Consider the following 16,107-nt stretch of genomic DNA (forward strand, 5'->3'; position numbering starts at 1 on the left):
GTGTGTGTGTGTGTGTACCTCAGTATCTCATGTGTGTGTGTGTGTGTGTGTGTGGTACCTCAGTATCTCGTGTGGTGTGGTGTGTGTGTACCTCAGTATCTCGCTGTGTGTGTGTGTGTGTGTGTACCTTCAGTATCTCCGTGTGTGTGTGTGTGTGTGTGTACCTCAAGTATCTCCTGTGAGTGTGTGTGTGTGTGTGTGTACCTCAGTATCTCGTGTGTGTGTGTGTGTGTGTGTGTGTGTACCTCAGTATCTCCTGTGAGTGTGTGTGTGTGTGTGTGTACCTCAAGTAATCTCCTGTGTGGTGTGTGTGTGTTGTGTGTACCTCATAGTATCTCATGTGTGGGTGTGTGTGTCGTGTTGTATCCTCAGTACACTCCCTGTGTGTGTGGTGTGTTGTGTACCATCAGTATCTCCTGTGTGTGTGTGTGTGTGTGTGTACCTGTAGTATCCTCAGTAATCCTGTCGTGTGTGATGTGTGTACCATCAGTATCTCCTGTGTTGGGTGTGGTGTACCTCAGTAGCTCGTGTTGTGTGTGTGTGTGGTACCTCAGTATCTCGTGTGTGTGTGTGTGGTACCTCAGTATCTCCTGTGTGTGTGTGGTGTACCTCAGTTATCTCGTGTGTGTGTGTGTGTGTACCTCAGTATCCGCTGTGTGTGTGTGTGTGTGTGTGTGTGTGTGTACCTCAGTATCTCGTGTGTGTGTGTGTGTGTACCTCAGTATCTCCTGTGTGTGTGTGTGTGTGTGTACCTCAGTATCTCGTGTGTGTGTGTGTGTACCTCAGTATCTCGTGTGTGTGTGTGTGTGTGTGTGTGTACCTCAGTATCTCCTGTGTGTGTGTGTGTGTGTGTACCTCAGTATCTCGTGTGTGTGTGTGTGTGTGTGTGTGTGTGTGTGTACCTCAGTATCTCCTGTGAGTGTGTGTGTACCTCAGTATCTCCTGTGAGTGTGTGTGTGTGTGTGTGTGTGTACCTCAGTATCTCCTGTGTGTGTGTGTGTGTGTGTGTGTGTGTACCTCAGTATCTCGTGTGTGTGTGTGTGTGTGTGTGTGTACCTCAGTAACTCCTGTGTGTGTGTGTGTGTGTGTGTGTACCTCAGTATCTCCTGTGTGTGTGTGTGTGTGTGTGTGTGTGTGTGTGTACCTCAGTATCTCCTGTGTGTGTGTGTACCTCAGTATCTCGTGTGTGTGTGTGTGTGTGTGTGTGTGCACCTCAGTATCTCCTGTGTGTGTGTGTGTGTGTGTGTGTGTGTGTGTGTACCTCAGTATCTCCTGTGTGTGTGTGTATGTGTGTACCTCAGTATCTCCTGTATGTGTGTGTGTGTGTGTGTGTGTGTACCTCAGTATCTCCTGTGTGTGTGTGTGTGTGTGTGTGTACCTCAGTATCTCCTGTGTGTGTGTGTGTGTGTGTGTGTGTGTACCTCAGTATCTCCTGTGTGTGTGTGTGTGTGTGTGTGTGTGTACCTCAGTATCTCCAGTGTACTGTGTGTGTGTACCTCAGTATCTCCTGTGTGTGTGTGTGTGTGTGTGTGTACCTCAGTATCTCCTGTGTGTGTGTGTGTGTGTGTGTGTGTGTGTACCTCAGTATCTCCTGTGTGTGTGTGTGTGTGTGTGTACCTCAGTATCTCCAGTGTACTGTGTGTGTGTGTGTACCACAGTATCTCGTGTGTGTGTGTGTGTGTGTGTGTGTACCTCAGTATCTCCAGTGTACTGTGTGTGTGTGTGTGTGTGTGTGTACCTCAGTATCTCGTGTGTGTGTGTGTGTGTGTGTGTGTACCTCAGTATCTCGTGTGTGTGTGTGTGTATCTCAGTATCTCGTGTGTGTGTGTGTGTGTGTGTGTGTGTACCTCAGTATCTCGTGTGTGTGTGTGTGTGTGTGTGTACCTCAGTATCTCCTGTGTGTGTGTGTGTGTGTGTGTACCTCAGTATCTCGTGTGTGTGTGTGTGTACCTCAGTATCTCGTGTGTGTGTGTGTGTGTGTGTGTGTACCTCAGTATCTCCTGTGTGTGTGTGTGTGTGTGTGTGTGTGTACCTCAGTATCTCTTGTGTGTGTGTGTACCTCAGTATCTCCTGTGAGTGTGTGTGTGTGTGTGCGTGTACCTCAGTATCTCCTGTGTGTGTGTGTGTGTGTGTGTGTACCTCAGTATCTCGTGTGTGTGTGTGTGTGTGTGTGTACCTCAGTATCTCCTGTGTGTGTGTGTGTGTGTGTGTGTGTGTACCTCAGTATCTCCTGTGTGTGTGTGTGTGTGTGTGTGTGTGTGTGTGTACCTCAGTATCTCCTGTGTGTGTGTGTGTGTGTGTGTGTGTGTTTGTGTGTGTGTGTACCTCAGTATCTCCTGTGTGTGTGTGTGTGTGTGTGTGTACCTCAGTATCTCCTGTGTGTGTGTGTGTGTGTGTGTACCTCAGTATCTCCTGTGTGTGTGTGTGTGTGTGTGTGTGTGTGTGTGTACCTCAGTATCTCCAGTGTACTGTGTGTGTGTGTGTGTGTGTGTGTGTACCTCAGTATCTCCTGTGTGTGTGTGTGTGTGTGTGTGTGTGTGTGTGTACCTCAGTATCTCCAGTGTACTGTGTGTGTGTGTGTGTGTACCTCAGTATCTCCAGTGTACTGTGTGTGTGTGTGTGTGTACCTCAGTATCTCCTGTGTGTGTGTGTGTGTACCTCAGTATCTCCTGTGTGTGTGTGTGTGTGTGTGTGTGTGTGTGTGTACCTCAGTATCTCCTGTGTGTGTGTGTGTGTGTGTGTGTGTGTACCTCAGTATCTCCTGTCTGTGTGTGTGTGTGTGTACCTCAGTATCTCCTGTGTATGTGTGTGTGTGTGTGTACCTCAGTATCTCCTGTGTGTGTGTGTACCTCAGTATCTCCTGTGTGTGTGTGTGTGTGTGTACCTCAGTATCTCCTGTGTGTGTGTGTGTGTGTGTGTGTGTGTGTACCTCAGTATCTCCTGTGTGTGTGTGTGTGTGTGTACCTCAGTATCTCCTGTGTGTGTGTGTGTGTGTGTGTGTGTGTGTGTGTACCTCAGTATATCCTGTGTGTGTGTGTGTGTGTACCTCAGTATCTCCTGTGTGTGTGTGTGTACCTCAGTATCTCCTGTGTGTGTGTGTGTGTGTACCTCAGTATCTCCTGTGTGTGTGTGTGTGTGTGTGTGTGTACCTCAGTATCTCCTGTGTGTGTGTGTGTGTGTGTGTGTGTACCTCAGTATCTCCTGTGTGTGTGTGTACCTCAGTATCTCCTGTGTGTGTGTGTGTGTGTGTGTGTACCTCAGTATCTCCAGTGTACTGTGTGTGTGTGTGTGTACCTCAGTATCTCCTGTGTGTGTGTGTGTGTGTGTGTGTGTGTACCTCAGTATCTCCAGTGTACTGTGTGTGTGTGTGTGTGTGTGTGTACCTCAGTATTTCCTGTGTGTGTGTGTGTACCTCAGTATCTCCAGTGTACTGTGTGTGTGTGTGTGTGTGTGTGTGTGTACCTCAGTATCTCCTGTGTGTGTGTGTGTGTGTGTGTGTGTGTGTGTGTGTGTACCTCAGTATCTCCTGTGTGTGTGTGTGTGTGTGTGTACCTCAGTATCTCCTGTGTGTGTGTGTGTGTGTGTGTGTGTGTGTACCCCTCAGTATCTCCTGTGTGTGTGTGTGTGTGTGTGTGTGTGTGTGTGTGTGTACCTCAGTATCTCCTGTCTGTGTTGTGTGTGTGTGTGTGTGTGTGTGTGTACGTCAGTATCTCCTGTGTGTGTGTGTGTACCTCAGTATCTCCTGTGTGTGTGTGTGTGTGTGTACCTCAGTATCTCCTGTGTGTGTGTGTGTGTGTGTGTGTGTGTACCTCAGTATCTCCTGTGTGTGTGTGTGTGTACCTCAGTATCTCCTGTGTGTGTGTGTGTGTGTGTGTACCTCAGTATCTCGTGTGTGTGTGTGTGTGTGTACCTCAGTATCTCGTGTGTGTGTGTGTGTGTACCTCAGTATCTCGTGTGTGTTTGTGTGTGTGTGTGTGTGTACCTCAGTATCTCCTGTGTGTGTGTGTGTGTGTACCTCAGTATCTCCTCTGTGTGTGTGTGTGTGTGTGTGTGTGTGTGTACCTCAGTATCTCCTGTGTGTGTGTGTGTGTACCTCAGTATCTCCTGTGTGTGTGTGTGTGTGTGTGTGTGTGTGTGTGTGTGTGTGTGTGTACCTCAGTATCTCCTGTGTGTGTGTGTGTACCTCAGTATCTCCTGTGTGTGTGTGTGTGTGTGTGTGTGTGTGTGTGTGTGTGTACCTCAGTATCTCCAGTGTACTGTGTGTGTATGTGTACGTACCTCAGTATCTCCTGTGTGTGTGTGTGTGTGTGTGTACCTCAGTATATCCTGTGTGTGTGTGTGTGTGTGTGTGTGTGTGTGTGTGTGTACCTCAGTATCTCCAGTGTACTGTGTGTGTGTGTGTGTGTGTGTACCTCAGTATCTCCTGTGTGTGTGTGTGTGTGTGTGTGTGTGTGTGTGTGTGCCTCAGTATCTCCAGTGTACTGTGTGTGAGTGTGTGTGTGTGTGTGTACCTCAGTATCTCCTGTGTGTGTGTGTGTGTGTGTGTGTGTGTGTGTGTGTGTGTACCTCAGTATCTCCTATGTGTGTGTGTGTGTGTGTACCTCAGTATCTCCTGTGTGTCTGTGTGTGTGTGTGTGTGTGTGTGTGTGTGTGTACCTCAGTATCTCCAGTGTACTGTGTGTGTGTGTGTGTGTGTGTGTGTGTGTGTGTGTGTGTACCTCAGTATCTCCTGTGTGTGTGTGTGTGTGTGTGTGTGTGTGTGTGTGTGTACCTCAGTATCTCCAGTGTACTGTATGTGTGTGTGTGTGTGTGTACCTCAGTATCTCCAGTGTACTGTGTGAATTCTCCAGTCCAGCAGAGAGCTACTTCACTCCTGAATCCTGCAGGTTATTGTGACTCAGGTCCAGTTCTCTCAGACTGGAGGAGTTTGATCTGAGAACTGAGGACAGAACTCTACAGCTTTCCTCTGTCAGATTACACCAACATGGTCTGGAAGAGAAATTATGAAATATCAGAACACTGACCTCAAACACACACACAGCCATAATACACTCACTCTTTACCATGTAACAGAAATGTGAGTGTGTTTCTCTCTCACACAGAAATTAGAGAACAGGACACCACGTCAGCATTATTATTATTATTATTATTATTATTATTATTATTATTATTATTACTGTTATCATTATTGCTGGCTCAAATTTAGCCTATTACCCAAAAACACTTAAAATTCAACATAGAAGCAAATACTCACATCTACCTCTGAACCCAGTTGGAGATAGAAAAAAAGACACCAGCCGTGAGTGAGAAGAAGCAAGGGTCCAGATTTATTGGTTCCGTTCCACCACACGAGATCCACACCGAAGAGAATTCTCAGAAGTGATCTGACACCCTGAGCTTGAGCTCCAGTATTTATACTGTATTTACACAGTAAATAACCAATATGTTTCAAAAAGACTATGATATCAATACCAATAGGGTTAAAAAAGAGCTAATCTACATTACCATTATGTTCTAAAAAAGGGCTATTCAACTTACCATTAGCTCAAAAAACAGGGCTTTTAAATTTACCATTAGCTTCAAAAGTGGAGAGACAAAACAACGAGTGACCTTGGTCTCACTATTATCTCGCATGGGGGGGGGGGCAGCTTGACTCAGCTACCCTTATAAATGCCTCCTCATGGTTTTCTCTTAAAATTAAGGCCTTCCTTGTGAGAAAGAATCTTCACCATCTGAAGTATGAGTAAGTTACTTTTTCCTGTATTTCTAGTCTATAATTTATTTTCATATATGCTCTATATCTCTATTTTATATATAGTTATACTGCTTGAAAAATGGTTTAATGTACTTCCTACTTCATAATATCATTATATTACCCTTCTATTGTCCTACATATCCTACTATTCTGTTTTTTTATAAAGAATTTTCTATTATTATACGATATTAATAATAATAGAGCTGGTAATAGAGCTCTGTACAGAGCTGCCCGTGCCAACCTGAAAGGTGGTATTAAGGAAACTAAGGCGGCCTATAAGAGGGGCATAGAGTCCCACCTGTCCAGAAAAAATAAACGGGAGGTGTGGCAAGGCATACAGAACATCACGAACTACAGAGAACGTGAGGCGACAACAGGAGACCTGAGTGCGATGCTGGCAGAAGAGCTAAATTGCTTCTTTGCTCGCTTTGAAACATCACAACAACAGCACTCATCTGCTCCAGCCCCACCTCCACCCTCATCTGGCCCCCGTACCAGTCCAGCCCTGCCTCCATTCCTTTCTGGTTCCTGCACCACTCTACTTACTGTGAGGGAACACGATGTTAGACGGATGTTTCTGGCAGTGAACCCCAGGAAGGCTGCTGGCCCAGACGGTGTACCTGGTAAGGTGCTCAGATCATGTGCCCACCAGCTTGCCCACATCTTTACCAGAATTTTCAATCTCTCCCTGGCCCAAGCAGTCATCCCGGCCTGCCTAAAATCAGCCATAATCATCCCAGTGCCAAAGAAGTCGCCCACCACTAGCCTGAATGATTATCGTCCTGTGGCCCTCACTCCAGTTATCAAGAAGGGCTTTGAGAGATTGATTCTTCAGCACATGAAGGACTACCTCCCCCCAGATTTCGATCCTTTTCAACTCGCTTATCGTGCGAACAGATACACAGAGGATGCTATCGCCATAGCTGTCCACTACGTGTTGAGACATCTAGAGCAGCAACAGAGCTACGTCCGGATGCTTTTTGTGGATTACTGTTCGGCTTTTAATACAATAATTCCTGACATTCTCATCACCAAATTGGTCACCGTTGGCCTCCCCCACCTCACGTGTGCCTGGATAAAGGACTTTCTCACCAACCGGTCCCAGACAGTGAGACCCGGACCCCACCTCTCCTCCACTCGCACGTTGAGCACAGGTTCTCCACAGGGCTGTGTGTTGAGCCCCCTCCTGTACTGTCTCTACACATACAACTGTAGACCAGTCCACAACAATAATCTTATCAAGTTTGCTGACGACACCACAGTGGTCGGACTCATCTCAAAAGGAGATGAGGCAGCCTACAGAGAGGAAGTCCTAAACTTGGCAGCCTGGTGTTCAAAGAACAATCTGACTCTAAACACCAAGAAAACCAAGGAACTCATTGTAGACTTCAGAAAACACAACACTGAGCTGGCCGCCCTTTTCATTAATGGTGAGTGTGTGGAGAGGGTCCACACCGTCCGGTTTCTTGGCATCCTTATCTCTGCAAACATCTCCTGGACGGACATCACAGCGGTTATCAAGAAGGCTCAAACGTGGCTACACTTCCTGAGGGTTCTCAGGAAGTACAATCTGGACTCCAATCTGCTGCTGATCTTCTACCGCTCGTCCGTCGAGAGCCTGCTGACATACTGTATCACGGTGTGGTAGAGTAGCTGCACCGCAGCAGACAGGAAGAGGCTTCAGAGAGTAGTAAGAGCAGCACAGAAGATCATTGGCTGCCCTCTCCCCTCCCTGATGGATATTTACACCTACCGTTGCCTCAGCAGAGGAAAAACCCATCATTAAGTACAGTTCTCACCCTGGCTTTGATCTGTTCAATCTGTTGCCCTCAGGGAGATGTTACAAGTGCATCAAAACAAGCACTAGTAGATTTAAGAATAGTTTCTTCCCGAAAGCTATTACCATTATAAACACATACATGTACTGAGTTCACAGCATATGTATATAGTGTCTCAAAACTGTGAATTTCATAGTACCTCCCCCATCCACCCCAATATCTTGTTTATCTTGTTTATTTATCTGTTTATTCTTCTTGTTTATTGAATGTACATGTGTGCACGGAACAAAAAGGAGTGGCTCTTAATTTCATTGTACATTTGTATAGTGACAATAAAAGGCATTCATTCATTCATATTACCCTTATAATATCTTAATACTCCTTTTTATTATTCTTATAAAGTTATAATGGGGTGTGTGTGTGTGTGTGTTAGCACTCCTCAGCTCTTATACTTCTTTTTGACTCTTCGACTAATAAACCATAGTGTAGTACTCTTAAAGATCTCTAAAGTGTGAATCCAATTCGTCAATAATCCGCTTAATACCGCTTCTGTGTGTCTACGTGCCCATTGTCATTCCTTCTTCTCCCCTTTACTGGATCTGGATTCTGGATCTCGATCTGGACACTCATTATCAGCTTGTGCATCTCACTGCTGATATCATGGTGCTACTTAACTTTCTTTGCAGCACCCCCTCTGGAAATGGAAATGCGGGGTCCCCCCCCCCTCTCCGATACAGAATCTGCTCCGTGAACATGTGTATTGACGCCTCTACCCAGCCAGAACCCCCCGCCAGCTTTCAGTCTGAGGAAGATGTCACCTTCTCTGACCTGGGCCCCGACCATTCTTCCCTCTTCTCACCTGTCAGTCCGCCCCATTCTCAGTGGTCCTCTCACTTCACCTTCGCTGACTATCCCATGTCCCCAGGACGCACCCCCCCCCCCCCCCCCACCGCTCTCCTCAAGATTATGCACCCACCAGTCCTGTGAATTATCAATAAAATTACATATTACTCATACTAAGTCTCCCTCATGTTTATTTCATGTCATTTTTATCCACAACATTATTATTATTATTATTATTATTATTATTATTATTATTATTATTATTATTGAAATGAAAACAGAAGGGTTTTTGTTTGAATAAATGCTTTATAATAATTGAAACCATTTTTAAGGGAAGTACAAGGGAGTGTTTGTGTGTGAGACAGAGTAGGTGTGTTTGTGTGGGTGTGTGTGTGAGAGAGTATGTGTGTGTGTGTGAGAGAGTGTGTGTGTGTGTGTGTGTGTGTGTGTGTGTGTGTATGTGTGCATGTACCTCAGTATCTCCAGTGACAGTGTGTGTGTGTGTGTGTGTGTGTGTGTGTGTATATATATCTCCAGTGTACAGTGTGTGTGTGTGTGTGTGTGTGTGTATCTCCAGTGTACAGTGTGTGTGTGTGTGTGTGTGTGTGTATCTCCAGTGTACAGTGTGTGTGTGTGTGTGTGTGTATCTCCAGTGTACAGTGTGTGTGTGTGTGTGTGTGTGTGTGTGTATCTCCAGTGTACAGTGTGTGTGTGTGTGTGTGTGTGTGTGTGTGTATCTCCAGTGTACAGTGTGTGTGTGTGTGTGTGTGTGTGTGTGTATCTCCAGTGTACAGTGTGTGTGTGTGTGTGTGTGTGTGTGTGTGTATCTCCAGTGTACAGTGTGTGTGTGTGTGTGTGTGTGTGTGTGTGTGTGTGTGTGTACCTCAGTATCTCCAGTGTACAGTGTGGATTCTCCAGTCCAGCAGAGAGCAGCTTCACTCCTGAATCCTGCAGGTTATTGTTACTCAGGTCCAGTTCTCTCACTCTGGAGGAGTTTGATCAGAGAACTGAGGACAGAACTCTACAGCTTTCCTCTGTCAGATCACACCAACACAGACTGGAAGAGAAATGATGAAATATCAGAACACTGATCTCAAACACACACACAGCCATAATACACTTACTCTTTACCATGTAACAGAAATGTGAGTGTGTTTCTCTCACACACACAAATCAGAGGACAGGACACCACATCAGCATTACTATTATTATTATTATTATTATTATTATTATTATTATTATTATTATTATTATTATTATTATTGAAATGAAATCAGAAGGGTTTTCGTTTGAATAATGGAAACCATTTTTAAGGGACGTACATGTAAAAAAGTCTGTGTGTGTGTGAGAGTCTGTGTGTGTGTGTGTGAGTGTGTGTGAGAGAGACAGAGAGAGTGTGTGTGTGTGTGAGTGAGTGTGTGTGTGTGAGAGAGTGTGTGGAGTAAATTGACGAGTAACTGGAAATCCGTCTCACACAGTGCATGCATTATTTATTTGTTTGTTTGTTTGTTTGTTTATGGTAAATATTCACACATTTTTTGTTAGAGATTAAAGTTGTAAACAGGACGCATCCCTTGATCTGCACAGAGGGATTATGATATTTTTGCTAACTGGAAATCCGTCCTCGAGGACAATCCTCTTTCATCCTGTAAACTAATCCCACACCAGATCCAATCTAAAGAGAAAGTCTGATCGGTCCAAACCAAACAAGGTCGGTGTGAAAGTGAAAAAGCACAGAAGAGTTTTAATCAAGTTCTAGTTGTAAGTGTGTAGTGAGCTAGAAGACATCTATGTGTTACTGAACATCAGGTGTTTTTCTGTATCTCTGTATGTCCTGTCTAACCTGAGTTAGAAGAACCGTGTGTTTTGTCTAAAGCAGCTTTATTCTGGCAATAAATGAGCAATTAGACATTCACCAGAACTGTGTTTCCAATCAAGGCCCTTTAAGCTTCAATACCAGTGTCACAATAACAGATCAGACTTCCAGAATGAAGTGTACCAGGCTGGGACTAAAGTCAGAAAGTCATTAAGGCATAAGGGTGAATTTTGGGACAAGGTAAAAATCCTGTCCTGATGAAACCTTTCAGAAAATTCAACGCAAGGCGCATGCGCTGCAAAAAATGACCTTGTCCCAATAAAACCATAAGAAAATCCAACTAACAACGCATGCACCACAAATGTAATGTATCATATAGATATGAATAATTCATTACGGCGATGGAGATTGGTTTGTTTTCAGAAAGAAGAGGTTAATGCCCCGACTAGGGATAATTTAACTGCTTCAGAAAAGTATATAAAGACGTGTGTGTGTGTGTGTGTGTGTTTAATTCAGACTTTCTGCAGACTGTCTCACTTTGTTGTTTCAATAAAGTTTGATGACCTTTGGCATCTACAAACCCTCTGTCTCTGAAGTCTTTAACTTAGGTTGGAAAGATTGTTTTCCACGACACTCTCACATGTGTCCCTCAGTGCAGATTGGGCGATAGTGATACGCTGATACACATCATAGGACCAGAAAATAGAATAATCAATCATGTCTATGGATAGATATTTTCCTATATCCTCTATATCACCAATGTCACATGTTGTATTCATATTGTTCCCATGGTGACAGTGTTCTGTTTTTCTTCTTCTCGTTTGTGAAGTTCTGTTCAATGTAACTTTCAAATGAAAGGAGAAAAGAAAAAGTGCCTTTCACTGGTGATTTAGATCACAAATTGATCAAAAAGCAGTGATGAATACATGCAGTTATTCTGTAGAGATCATTTCTTCATCAGTTTTAGAGAAAAGGTAATAAATGGTGATAGAAGGTTTTGTCCACATGGCCCCGCCCTCAGTGCAGACGTAACGTGTTGGTGTAAAGAGTGAAACTCTTCTTTAACAGTACCAGAGGTTTGTTTAAAGATGATTAGAGTAATTATTAACCAGCATTAATCCAAACAGTGCAGTTCAGTGTTACATTAAAATCATAAACCATGCAGTAATACATTTATAAATAAAAATACTCACACAGCTCTTCTGGAGGCTTTGACCACTGGCAGCAGCTTCAGAAGACATTCCTCTGATCGGTCATATTTACTCAAATTAAACTCATCCAGCTCCTGATCTGAGTTCAGTAACACAAACACCAGAGCTGACCACTGAGCAGGAGAGAGTATGGTTCCCCTGAGACGACTGTAACCTCCTCTGTTCAGGTAAGTCTGTACTTCCTGCACTAGAGAATGATCATTCAGTTCATTCAGACAGTGGAACAGATTGATGGATTTCTCTGGAGATGGATTCTCCCTGATCTTCTCCTTGATGTACTCGACTGTTTCCTGTTTGCTGTGAGAGCTGCTTCCTGTCTGTGGCATTAACCCTCGTAAGAGAGTCTGATTGGACTCCAGTGAGAGACCCAGAAGGAAACGGAGGAACAGGTCCAGGTGTCCGTTCTCACTCTGTAAGGCCTTGTCCACTGCACTCTTGAGGAGATCAGACATGTTTGACTTGTTGAGAAGATCAGACAGATTAATGGTTGGTTGTTCTGTTACATTTCTGCTGATGAAGGAGAGAAATGTGTATAAAGCAGCCAGAAACTCCTGAACACTCAGATGTACAAAGCTGAACACCTTCCCCAGGTGAAGCCCAAACTCCTCTCTGAAGATTTGGATACACACTCCTGAGTACACTGACACTTCTCTCACATCAATGCCACACTCTCTCAGGTCTTCCTCATAGAAGATCAGTTTTCCTTTCTCCAGCTGTTGGAAAGCCAGTTTTCCCAGTGCCAGGATACTCTCTCTGGTCTGCTGAGGATCAGGGTCACATTTCTGATGGTATTTTTGGTCCTTGTGTTTGATCTGAAAGATCAGGAAGTGTGTGAACATTTGAGTCAGAGTCTTGGGGATCTCTCCACTCTCTGCTTCACCCAACATTCTCTCTAGAACAGTGGCTGAGATCCAGCAGAAGACTGGGATGTGGCACATGATGTAGAGGCTTCTTGAAGACTTCATGTGTAAGATGATTTTATCAGCCAGGCTCTGATCACTGATCCTCTTCCTGAAGTACTCCTCTTTCTGAGGATCACTGAACCCTCGTACCTCTGTTACCTTTTCTGCACACTCAGGAGGGATCTGATTGGCTGCTCCTGGTCGAGAGGTTATCCAGAGGAGAGCAGAGAAAAGCAGATTCCCCTTGATGAGGTTCGTCAGCAGCACATCCACTGAGGCTGACACTGTCACATCACACAGTCTCTCATTCTTCTGGAAATTTAGAGGAAGTCGACACTCATCCAGACCATCAAAGATCAACAGCACTTTGTAGGAGTCTATTAATTCTAGTTTTCTCATTTCAGGGAAAAAGTGATGAAGAAGATCCATCAGACTGAGATGTTTCTGCTTCATCAGATTCAGCTCTCTAAAGGGAAGTGGAAACATGAAGGTGACGTCCTGATTTGCTTTTCCTTCAGCCCAGTCCAGAATGAACTTCTGCACCGAGACTGTTTTTCCAATTCCAGCAACCCCTTTCGTCAGCACACTTCTGATGGACTTGTCTTTAAAGAGATCATTACATTTGATGGGTGTCTCCTGTGCTGCTGGTCTCCTGGACGCTGTCTCAATCTGTCTCACCTCATGTTCATTATTGACGTCTCCACTCCAACCCTCTGTGATGTAGAGCTCTGTATAGATCTCATTCAGAAGTGCTGAGCTTCCATGCTGTGAGATTCCTTCATTAATTCTTTTAAACTTCTCTCTCAGGCTGGATTTCAGCTTTGTCTGATACACAGAGGCCACAGACTCTAATAAACAAAGTAATAAGATGTTTTAATGTAAAATCACTGAACACAGGATTAAATGTAAAATTGAAATGCTGCTGTTCATTCCTGATTCATGTAGTAAATATTCCTGAAGGAACAGGACCATTGTACAGAGTCACCACAAGCTGGACCACGAACAGAACAGAAAAGCAGCAGATGTACATGATACTAAACTCAAACTTCAAACTAAAAGTGTTCCTATCTAAAACTATTTCCTTTCTCTAAAGTGGACCTGATGGAATAAAGCCATGACTCAGAGCTCTTACTGTTGTGCAGTGTGTTAGCGAGATCTGTGTGGTTCATGTTCTTCAGGATGTGCAGTGTGATCTTCAGCGCTACCTCTCTGACACTGTGCAGATCCTCCTCATCCTCCACCTCCCTCTCAGTGCATGCTGGGTAATCTGGACTCAGGAGCTTCCTAAATGTCTTCAGCTCATTCTTTATCAGAGTGATGACTTTGTGTTCCAGCTCCTGCTTAGAAACACACAGGAACACATCTAAATATTATAATGTTACACACTTAGAGATGCTTTTATTTTGTGAAAAGAATAAAAGTCTCTTTCTATTACCACAGTTACAGCTGAAATTCTGTCCAATTACCCATAATGCTGCTGCACATTATTAAATCTGTAAATTGTCATGATCTTAAATAAAAAAAAAAAACCTGCAACCTGCTCACACACAAGTTACACACATTAAAAAGACACACACCTTGAATATGGAGTCCAACTGATTTCTGCTGAGGTTTGATTTCTTCTGTTGTGGTCTGTGAAGAAATAAAACACATGATGTAATATAGACTATATGTATTCATAGCTGCACAACACACACTAATAAATACAGAGACAGATATATAACACTATCCTCTTAACACAATACACTGATTTCAGGATTTCTCACTGACACTAACATGTTTATGAATAAAATAGTCATCTAGTCATTAATGTCCCAGGTGTAAATGTTGCTGTGTAGCACCACAGACCCTCCAGCTCAGGGACTGCAGGCTGAACTGAACTCTTAAAGCAGTTTTCCTCACTGCCAGTCTGAGAGCTGCAGCACTGCACAGTTTAGTGTTTTACTGCTTCAGAATGAGACCAGTGAGTTTGATCAGGTGGAACATTGCTGTAAAACACCTCACTGTACTGACCTCACATCAGGAGAACTGGCTCCGTCTCTGAAGGTAAGTGGTTGCTCCATTGATCAGTCACTCTTCATGGACACACAGCTGGGTTCTGGTGAGTCTGATCTCTTTCCCTCCTTCATTCTAGAATTAAACAGAAATATCAGCAATAATTAATACTCTGCTGTCTCAGCACTGTTACACAATGTGTTCATCATTAAACACCAATAATTCCATCTTTTTAATTCAGCTCCAGTCTGCACACTTATTCAAACAGGAGACACACCTCATACCTCAGGAATTACACTGATGTCAGGAGTCCCAATCACAGATAACTGACTCAGCTGGGTCTTAAAGCCTGTAGAATTCACCGACTCAAAGCTACGCTGCTCTTCTCCACATTGCACAGTCCTTTTTACTCTTCTCTCAGTGAATGATTTCTCTAAACTGTTCTTAGATCAGATCAGTGATATATTCACTGCTATTAAACACCTTAAAGCAAACTTTAGTTCCTCTGTTAACTAGTGAGTGTTTAGAGATACAGATCTGTTCCATGAGACGGTGTGTATTTATTGCTGGTGAATGGAAAAGTTACTCACCTCTCGTCTCTCTTTAAGTCCTGTTCTCCAGACACACTCATGTTGGAGGTCATGTCTCCTTCTCCAGATTACAGCAGGACACACGTTTACTTCACTGCAACATCGGCGTGTTAAATCAAACCCTGTATCAGCACAGAGTTCACTTACAGGAAATAGTCACTGTATCAAGTCATAAAACAACCTGTGTACATTCAAACTTCAGTACAAACGCACAAAACTCTTCTGCATCTAGTGTACATTCAGTGTGTTTATATATTATAGCTTTAGATGTAGATACTCACTGTGTTTTTACTTTTGAAATGGTGTATTTTCCTCTCCACACTAAATGGAGACTGACTTTCACTTTCACTTTCACTGTCTACCTGTTTATTCTGCGGAGGGGGGGGGGGGCAGTGAGGTAGGGTAATAAATACACACACACACACACACACACACACACACACACACACACACACACACACACACACACAGAGAGAAAGAGAGATATGGTTTGTTATCATACAGCTTTCTGATCCATCGAGCAAAGGCCTGTAAATACTGAAAGTATAAGCCTGAAAACGCTGCAAATACAGAGAACAGAATTAAAAGTCTGGTAAAATCTACATCACACACATTATCATTTCACTACCTTCATTTATTATCTCGTGGCTTCATTCAGCACGAACAACTGTCACTGAGCTCTATACAAATATATAAACTAAAATAAAATAACAGGAAGTAGAAACACTCAGCAGATCATTAGATAAAGAAGCAGAACTCATACACTGAGTAAGTTTACTTAAATATTTGCAGAAATGTATTTTTTCTGGTTTTCCCCTTAATGAGAGCGAGTATCCTGATATTAGTGAGGATTGGTATGTAAGTAGTTTTTGTGTGAATAATGAATGTTACTCAGAATAAAAGTGATGATGGAGAGTAAGTTAAACACATTGGTCAGACGAGTAACTAAGCCAGTGTTTCCCAATCGAGGTTCTGTCTGATGAGAGCAGGGGTGTGTGTAAAAATCCTTCAAACATTTTCTAAAATGATCAAATGTGTAGAAAACATTTAATATAGATGAGAAATATCTGATGTCTGAAATAATAACACAGACACAGAAATAATAAGACAGATACACACTCATAACAATAATAATAATAAATTATATAATAATAATAATAATCATATAAAACCCAATAAACCGTGACATTATCACTTGTCTCATTACAACAACACAC

At 43.5% G+C, this 16,107-nt stretch overlaps 1 protein-coding gene across 5 annotated transcripts in view; it reads right to left on the reverse strand.

Moving 5' to 3' along the window:
• LOC128630379 (NLR family CARD domain-containing protein 3-like) overlaps nt 1-15,255 on the reverse strand; it is a 37,575-nt gene extending 22,320 nt beyond the window's left edge. The window contains exons 1-8 of one of the 5 annotated variants that reach the window (XM_053678859.1): nt 15,172-15,255; nt 14,891-15,012; nt 14,319-14,435; nt 13,883-13,937; nt 13,438-13,645; nt 11,386-13,153; nt 9,260-9,433; nt 4,816-4,989 (exon numbers count right to left, since the gene is read on the reverse strand). In XM_053678859.1, coding sequence (XP_053534834.1) covers nt 9,376-9,433; nt 11,386-13,153; nt 13,438-13,645; nt 13,883-13,937; nt 14,319-14,368 — 2,139 coding nt within the window. In that variant the 5' untranslated portion in view covers nt 14,369-14,435; nt 14,891-15,012; nt 15,172-15,255 and the 3' untranslated portion in view covers nt 4,816-4,989; nt 9,260-9,375. Of the gene's footprint in view, nt 1-4,815; nt 4,990-9,259; nt 9,434-11,385; nt 13,154-13,437; nt 13,646-13,882; nt 13,938-14,318; nt 14,436-14,890; nt 15,050-15,171 lie in introns of all 5 variants that reach the window. The other 4 variants (XM_053678860.1, XM_053678858.1, XM_053678862.1 and 1 more) reach the window with 4 other exon arrangements.
• Between the last annotated feature and the right edge of the window lie 852 nt (nt 15,256-16,107).

The sequence above is a fragment of the Ictalurus punctatus genome, unplaced genomic scaffold (genome assembly GCF_001660625.3).
Source record: "Ictalurus punctatus breed USDA103 unplaced genomic scaffold, Coco_2.0 Super-Scaffold_100056, whole genome shotgun sequence".
In the NCBI taxonomy this organism is placed as follows: domain Eukaryota; kingdom Metazoa; phylum Chordata; class Actinopteri; order Siluriformes; family Ictaluridae; genus Ictalurus; species Ictalurus punctatus.